Raw genomic sequence first — 8298 nt, forward strand, 5'->3', positions numbered from 1 at the left:
AGTATTAGTTTATTATAAATATATAATATAATATATAATATAATATATAAGTTATTAAAGAAATTATTAAAATAGCTATATTATAAATATTCTAGTTATATAACTAGTTATATAAGCTTGTATTATATATATAACTCGACTAATAGACTAGTTTCTATTAGATTTAGTAGATTTAGGAATTATATATTAATACTATAATTTATAATTCTTATTTCTAAATATTAATTACTTTACTAACTTTAATATACTAGTATTTTATATATATTATTAGTAAACTAATAGTAGTTTAATTTTAAAATGAGAATTATAATATTATAATATTAATATATAATTTCTAAATCTATTAAGCCTAATAAGAACTAGCTACTAATTAAATTATTTATATAATTATTATTTCTTATTACTTTTAAGTTATATAATTATATTATATAATTATTAATAATTATAATTATACTAATACTAGAATATTTTTCTTTAATTATATACTAATTTTCTAATTCGGCCTAATACTAAGCTTCCTAAATACTTTATATATTTATATATTTATATATTTTATTTTATTTTATATTTATATTAATTAGATATTTAAAAGTACTTAATAGCTTTAATTTTATTATAAAGTTAATAAGATTTAATTCTCTTTTAATTCATTTGATTTCTATAATCCCTCGTTATTTATATATTTAATAAAAGTGTATTATATTAATTATTAAGTATTTAATTTAATAAAGTATTTATATAATAACTTCAAATTTATATAAATAACTAATAATAGTTCTATTTCTAATACTTTATTAATTATAAATTTAACTAAAGTATTTATATAAAGCTATAAGCTATATTATATAATTCTAAAACTATAATACTTCTAGTAACTCTTTTATATTTAATAAAAAACTAGTAAATAATATTAGTATATTTAGTTTTATTAACTAAATCTAGAATATATTCGATTTAAGAAAAGAAATCTTTATTATTTATAAATAAAGCATTCGTAAAAATAATTAAATATAAGGAATTCTTTACTAGCTTTATAAATCTTAGTTCTTTAGTAATATTCTTAATTTGCTATTAATTATATTTATTAAATACCTTTATATAAATTTCCGAGAATTTAATAGCTTATTATTCTCTTTTATAATTACCCTCTCTTGAGCCCCTAACTTTAATAGAATTAACGACCTTACCCTTAATATTACTATTGTGAGAGGGAAACTGCAATAAGACAAAAAATTATATAGAGGATACCGGAGTGCAAAACGTGACTAAATAGCAAAACAACAAGAACAGGGACATATGCAGTAAAGCAAAAAACAGTGCACAATAGTAAAGACGTTAATTGATTGATATGAAAGAAGGTTGTTTATCTAGACGTACGGAAAAGGCCAGCTTTCTTATATGATTCCCTCAAGTCACATAACGACGGCCCTGGCCTTTGTCATGTGATCACAACACCAAAACTGCCAAAACAGCATGATTTTTATGGAGTACGACTTGCCATACCACAACATCCCTTCGTCCGGTGAGACATTACTAGCGTGGGCAGGGGGTGCCTGGCACTAAACAGGGGCGTCTCGCCTGGCTGGCGGGGCATAAAATTATGTACCTTTGGCAACAGAGTTGGACAAAGAGTACGCAGAACCTCTCGGCCCAACGCATATATTTTCTATCTTTCTACAACACTGCTCCGTTTGCTGCTCAGTACACTATAGCTAGACTTAGAATTCAAGGTCCGAGACCTGTTTCTCATCTCAAATCGCTCCCCTTGCATTTGCAACTCCGCTCCTCGTCCCTCCTGAATGTAAAAATGGCCCGAAACGTCTTGCTTCACATGCCAATCAACATTCAACTGTCCGTCCTCAGGTCCAGCACCACAACTACCGCTCATGCTGCCCGAAGGAGGGCTGTTAACAGCCAATGCAAACAGATTCTGCGGCTCGCTGTAATCTGTAACAAGCCCAGCGCGAAGAAATAGATAGACTAGGCAGAAAACATTGGTAACGAAGACCAAGAACAGGACGAGGTAGAATATACCTTGCCATCGCTGGTTTGGAATTATGCCTGAAGTGTATTGTTGTGAGGTGATGGAGGCGTTGAACCGCTGGTATGAACCAGGCTCGAGTGAGGTGTTTTGGAAAGGCCAGAAATGATAGAACCCTGCGTCGACTGTGCTCAGAAGCAAGGTATCACCAGCCATGACTGTGAGTGCCTCTGAAATACTCGGCATCAAGGGGTTCAAAGCGGAGCTGCCAGGACCGGTGTCGACAGAAATTAAGTTGGCCAGCATTCTGGACGTAGACGAGTTGGCGTTAGTGATCCCAGTGTTCAAAGATAGCGAGATCATCCAGTCCCAGCCGATGTTCTTCCAATCAAAGTTTCTGGATATTGGCGGATCAGGAACAGAGCTATCATGCCTCATCTTATCGTTTGGGTCGTCGCAGAGCGATTGAAGAGTTGCTCCACTAAGACCAGATATGTTGAAGGAGGTGCTGCAAGCGGGGTATAGAAAAGACTTTAATTCGCAGAGAGTATAATCAGAGGTGAGAGCATCCGAAGTTTTGATAAGTAGGTATATTGCATCGCTGTTCGACATCGTAACATTTGCGATAGAGTTGTATTCGATCGGTAACTGACAAGTTTTAGATGGAACACTGGACAAGAGGATATGACTGACCATTGGAAACACTGGAGGTTGACGGTGGTACTTTGAGCCCCACTCAAAGATATCGTCGACCACTGTGCTGTTCAAGTACGATTCTCCGGGTAACAGTTGGACATCATTCGCATAATCTGCTGATGCAAGCTTTTGAGTTGGGTTGTCCTTCGATGTCAGAATAGTCGCATTTGGCCATGTGACACAGATCAGAGGAGCAATCTCGGTCTCATTGACATTCGCACAGAGAACATTGACCGCTGAACTAACTACTGAAGCCTTCAGCGAATATTCTCCCACGCCTCCCAACTCAGCAGGTTGAACGATCCCATTCTTTGGGTCTTTGGCGGCAGCAGTAATGCCAGCGTGAGGCATTGCGAGGGTCACATTATTTACAATTCTGTTGTATTGTTCGTATGATGCCGTCATGTTGCTCGAGTTTGTCGCAATCCAGCTACCGATCGCCGTGGTGTTGTCGAATAGCATGCCCGTAGCATTGGGGCGAAATGCAAGATCAGAAGAGGCACCTTCACCTCCTTCGTGAACGTGGGCCCAGGTCCCAAGGGAGCTTGCAGCATTGTGATACGCTGTAATACTGTTAGGCATCCTTCACTCAAGCAAGGATCGAGCTTACATTAGCCAGCGTTCTCTATGTCTAAACAAGTAATCTCCGAAAAGTCGGAATCGACATCGGCAGTGATGGGAGTTTGGCAGTTCTTTTTCATATATAATGGGTTGGCGTAAATGGTCTTCACTACACCTTCCATGAGAATATTATCCCAATAACCGAAACGTAGGTGTGGAGATACGAGAGCATCGGATGTTGTAGTATAGAACATCGATATCAGGGCCGCAATAAGAGTAGCGACTCCTAGAAAAGAAAGCGCAACATGGCGAAGGTATTGAAAATGCGTGATCATAAATCCTGGCGGGATGACCCAAGTTCGTAGAGTACGTTCTGCAATCGTAACTCCGCGAGATGCCTTAACAAGAGATCGCCGGCTCAGTACTTGACCTAGGAAGGCGACGAAGACGGTGACAAAGGACAGTTCAATTGTCTTTGCAAGGAGTGTGAAGATGATGGACGCTGTTGCAGGAGTGAGAGAGCCGCCAGATCGGATGGTTCGTCCCCATCTAGGCTGCGTCATTGCAATCGCAAGCCATATGCCGGAGAACACTGTTGAGTATACTGATAGAAGTAATATAGAAATCGAGAGCCAATTTGTTCGCTCGACGTGTAGGTCTCGAGTTGGCGGGCAGGAATCCAAAAGCTCTGTCAGAGGCCTCCTAGTCAGCACCTCCACCAGAGGACAGGAAAGTTACATACTGATAATATCCACATCGTTTCCGACTGCTCTTCCACTGCCGCCCATTTGCCCTAATGCAAAACTCAACCCGTCTTCAGATATGTGCCCAGTTTTCGAAGTTTCTTGCCCGCCCTCGGTTTCCTCTCTCAGACGTCCCCGGTCGCTTCCATCATATTTGTTGCGCCCAGAGATGGATCTCACGAAATCTGGCAACAAGAAAGGCCTCGATGATCCTGGTGTGTGGGGGGGAACTTGGTATACTGGAGGGGGTGAAATTTTGATTCAGAGATAGCCGATGAAAAGGAGGCCCTTGACTGTTGGGAGGAGCGATTGAACCCGATGTGCCGGCCCGGCCGATTCCAAGGCCTTGCAGTTCACTATCAGGGGTTTCGGATGCCGCTATTAATGGAATTGAAGACGAGAATCGCGGCGTAGGATCTGAATCGTCGATGGGGACCTGCGAGTACATTCTGCGAGAGCCATGGCGAGGCTGAGCAAAGACTGGAGAGGTATTTGCTGTGGATGTGTCTGAGAAATCACTCACCTCGCCTTTGGGGAGTGTTCTTCCGTTGTTGGCCATTGTTTTCAGCGATCAATTGGTAATTGAAGGGCGACAAATGAATGAATAGTCATGATTTCGCGATATGTTTGCTTCAACGATAGACGAAGCTTGAGCAAACAATTAACGTCATTGGTGACTATTGTACCACCACGTGAGACATCACGGAAGCGCGGAGCCGTGGAAGAGACGTTGTGCAACTCCAGTATTCGTCATGAAGATGTAGAAGATGATGTTGTCCGAACCTTTAAATTTTCGGCGAATAAACTACCAAGTCCGAGTGGGTAGGGGGGAAGGGTGGGTCTCGCTGGTTGTGATCGACTGCGAAGTGGAAGACCGAATCGACTATTGCCTGGATGAACATCAAATGTTGCCAGTTGAGAGCCAGCACAGCCAAGAACTATCTGACCAAGAAGGAAGTAATTAAGTCTCGGGACTGCATCCAATGTTCTCCAACGACCAAACTTCCGTAGCAGATCGGTCCATTATCCGATCATCCACAGGCTCCGCAAATTCGGACAAGAATCTCAGCATCCACTGATCAAGTCTGAAAGAGTCATCCATCGAGCTCCTACAAGCCTTGTGAAATGCCTGCAATCTTGTAAAGCAGATATCGAGAGTTGGCCAATACGCCCTCAACTGACTCAGGATTTCAAAATTTCGCTCAAGCCTTCTCCTCGCTGTCATAATCTGCGCTGCATTGTCGCTGAATAATAAGGTGTGGATTTGTACAGTGGATGCAATCACCATAATATGACCGACCATTGTATACCGCACATCACAGCTCGGTATCGAATTTGCGGCATATATGATCTCGCAAAGTGATTCGGCGTATGATTTGCAGCGATCCGCGTAGAATCGCGCACTCAACACCGTACCGGTGCAATCACCGTGGAGGAATTGATAAAAGAGGAGTTGCCCAAAATGATAATATCCAAGATATACCGCAACAAACATCCTTCCAAGCCCTCGCGAAGCGTAACGTTGCAGGTTGGTAGGCGTATTGTGCATGGAGGGTGGGAGACTGTTATGCCATTCGTCAAGTGCGTTTGACAAACCCATTACTTCATTCTCAAGTACAACACCCGAGGTAGCCCCTGAGACAGTTCGTTCATTCAGCAAGTTTATTTCAAGGAGGATACGGTTGAGCTTGATCATGTGGGCCAGTAACGAGGAGCCATGATCTACGGTCCAGGGAATAGCTTCTGCTTGCCTGGGAGCAAGAAATCCAACGTCGTCCATTGGGAGGGGTAAGGTATCGAGGACCGGCATCTGTCTTGCAAGCCCAACGCCTGTTGAAGACCAGACATCGATCATGCAGAGCGACCACCAAACTTTGTCTGTTACCATGCGATCTCAAGGACTACGTAATCTTGCGACTCACCTCGTATGTTCACTTCACGCTCTACTGGGTCCGAGGTGGGTTTGCTTGCAAGATTTAGAAGATTTGCGATACGGCACGCAACGGAGTAATAGACTGCCTCTGCCTGTGCCTCCCCATGAGTAATGCTAAACGCACCAAGCAAGACGCAGGCCTGCGCAGTGGTCAAGGATACGTCTCTGAGATTGAGAAGTCGACTGCTCTCTTCTGCATAACGATCCCCCCTTTCTCTGGGATTTATATCTGCGAAGAATGGGTTGCTTGAAAATCTGGGCCACGTTAGCAACAGCGCCTTTTGTGTGATAGAAGGGGGAAGACCAACCTCGCCGACAGGGCCATCATAGCCAAAAGAAGAACGGGTGAAGCACGTCTTTGTTTGACATCTTCAAGTACAGTTGGTTTATGGAAAAGAGAATGAAACTGGTCGTGGATGAAATCGAAATATAAATTCACGAGCTCAAGGCAAATTGATGGAGGAGGTAACGTATCTGAAGACGGTGCCGCTGCCTGAGGCGACATCACTCGAGGCAGTAGAATATTTGAGACGGAGGCATTAGATGCAGGTTCTGCGGCTTGCAAGTTGGAGGAGCTGTCTCGTGTGCACTGGATACCACGTTCTGAGCAATAAGTGCACGACACGCCAAACTGAGAGGCGTCGCACTTTCGGCGTCTATCTCTAATCGGACACTGTCAGTAACTATGCTATGCAAACAAAAGGAAGTGCCTACAAGCAATCAACGGCATGAAAGGTATGGACAGAAAGCTCAATGATTCTGCAAAGCGCCGAAAGCTGGGGGAACGGAAGGATTGCTTACCTGCATGCTTGGCAGGCAGTAGACACTCTCATTTTGAGACCTATAGTACAGAGCTGTGCATGTAAGGTGTTTACCAGGCAGCGACGGTGCATACAGCGAACATGCTGAAGAAGTGACGTTGGGAAGACGCGGGGGACAAAAGCGGGGATGTGGGGATGCTTGACGCGAGCCCACAGTGCCGTGAAAACCCGCTTTAAAACGCTAATTTAGCGCCGTTCACATCAAATCCTGCCCGCATGCTTCACTCTCCTTACTTCCTTTATTTATTAAATAAACACGCGTCCACATATATATTTGTCATTATAAAGCGAAAGCGCACACTCTAGTTAGTCTATGTTATAAGTCTTATTATTTTTATATAAGTAGGTATTAAGTTATTAGAAAATCGAGAATTCCTTATATTTTGGAGTTGTGATATTTTTAGCCCAGAGTGCCGACAGAAACCTACTGATAAACAAACCAGGATTCGACACCTAAAGCGAAGGATAGTCTGCCTAGCTTGACTCTCTACCCCAGAGCCAGTGTAACTGTAACATAAATACCTAATATGAGAATTCTTAAGTGTTTGGCAGGTAGAAGCAAAAGCCGAAGGGTTCGAGAGATCCAAGCAAACCCTTCACCAAATATTGGGTTTCCGCCCATAATTTATCAAACCAACAATTTCTAGAGGCGATAGTAGCTTCAAATTCTCAACTCTGATATGATTTGAGGCATGAAACACAATGGGATCGAAACAAGGGAGCTCAATTCGCTGAGCATGTTGAGAGGGTAATTTTGAGGTCCTGCAAAGAGCATATAATTGATATAAATCGTAAGGTTTACTCGTGCCCAAAAATCAGAGTTTTATCCTTAGCGCCATTACGTGCAAACCAGCCATTTCAACAGAGCGCGTGATAGTAGAATGCTACCCTTCTCAAAATCACTAACTAGAATATAAGTATAATATAATAGAATACACCTTATATATAGCCTTTAACTTCTTTATATAATAATTAATTATTTTATTGCATTTTAATTAATTATTTACTTGCTTATAAAAGCGAGAAAGCTTATTAATATATTTGTAATTAAGACTATTAATTTATATAATAATTTAAGTTATATTAATTTTTTAAGTAAAAGAAAAAACAAAGTTTTAATAGTATATATAATAAAGGAAAACAAGTAAATAATAATAATAATAAAATATATATTTAAAAAGAAATATTTAAAAGTAAATATTTAAAAGTAAATATTTAAAAGTAAATATTTAAAAGTAAATATTTAAAAGTAAATATTTAAAAATAAATATTTAAAAGTAAATATTTAAAAGTAAATATTTAAAAGTAAATATTTAAAAATAAATATTTCGAAATTTCAATTAATTAATAAAATATATAAAGATTTAAAATAAGATTTTTTTTTTTACTTTTATATAATAATAAGTCTTAAAAAATAAAGCTATTATTACTTAAAAAAACTAATAAATTTTTAATATTATATTATATTATAATATATTAAAAGAAAAGCTTTAAAAATATTAAATATAAGTAATTACTAATAATAATTATAATTTATTTAAAAATTAATAAATTAATAATTAA

The 8298-nt window shown here is 39.6% G+C and overlaps 2 protein-coding genes across 2 annotated transcripts; both read right to left on the reverse strand.

Annotated features, from left to right (window-relative positions):
• Nucleotides 1-1610: 1610 nt before the first annotated feature.
• K444DRAFT_578107 (uncharacterized protein) lies at nucleotides 1611-3912 on the reverse strand. Its single transcript, XM_024877595.1, has 3 exons — nucleotides 3315-3912; nucleotides 2675-3240; nucleotides 1611-2629 (listed from the first exon to the last, which is right to left on the reverse strand). The coding sequence occupies exons 1-3, from the start codon at nucleotides 3799-3801 to the stop codon at nucleotides 1667-1669; spliced, it is 2016 nt and encodes a 671-aa protein (XP_024726065.1). The 5' UTR covers nucleotides 3802-3912; the 3' UTR covers nucleotides 1611-1666.
• A 1030-nt stretch (nucleotides 3913-4942) lies between these two features.
• Nucleotides 4943-6747, reverse strand: K444DRAFT_649090 (uncharacterized protein; the record flags this gene model as incomplete). The annotated part of the gene is made up of 4 exons (XM_024885541.1): nucleotides 4943-5859; nucleotides 5904-6169; nucleotides 6223-6576; nucleotides 6716-6747. The coding sequence occupies 4 exons, from the start codon at nucleotides 6745-6747 to the stop codon at nucleotides 4943-4945; spliced, it is 1569 nt and encodes a 522-aa protein (XP_024726066.1).
• Between the last annotated feature and the right edge of the window lie 1551 nt (nucleotides 6748-8298).

Source organism: Hyaloscypha bicolor (genome assembly GCF_002865645.1).
Source record: "Hyaloscypha bicolor E unplaced genomic scaffold K444scaffold_206, whole genome shotgun sequence".
Taxonomy (NCBI): Eukaryota; Fungi; Ascomycota; class Leotiomycetes; order Helotiales; family Hyaloscyphaceae; genus Hyaloscypha; species Hyaloscypha bicolor.

Bases quoted from the DNA above. Each gene is read 5' to 3' on its own strand.
- K444DRAFT_578107 (XM_024877595.1), bottom strand. From the start codon at position 3,801: ATGACGCAGCCTAGATGGGGACGAACCATCCGATCTGGCGGCTCTCTC. The intron at 3,241-3,314 runs GTTTAGACATAG...ACAGTATTACAG, and splicing joins CGACTTTTCGGAGATTACTT to CGTATCACAATGCTGCAAGC. The intron at 2,630-2,674 runs GTCAGTCATATC...AAAACTTGTCAG, and splicing joins AACCTCCAGTGTTTCCAATG to TTACCGATCGAATACAACTC.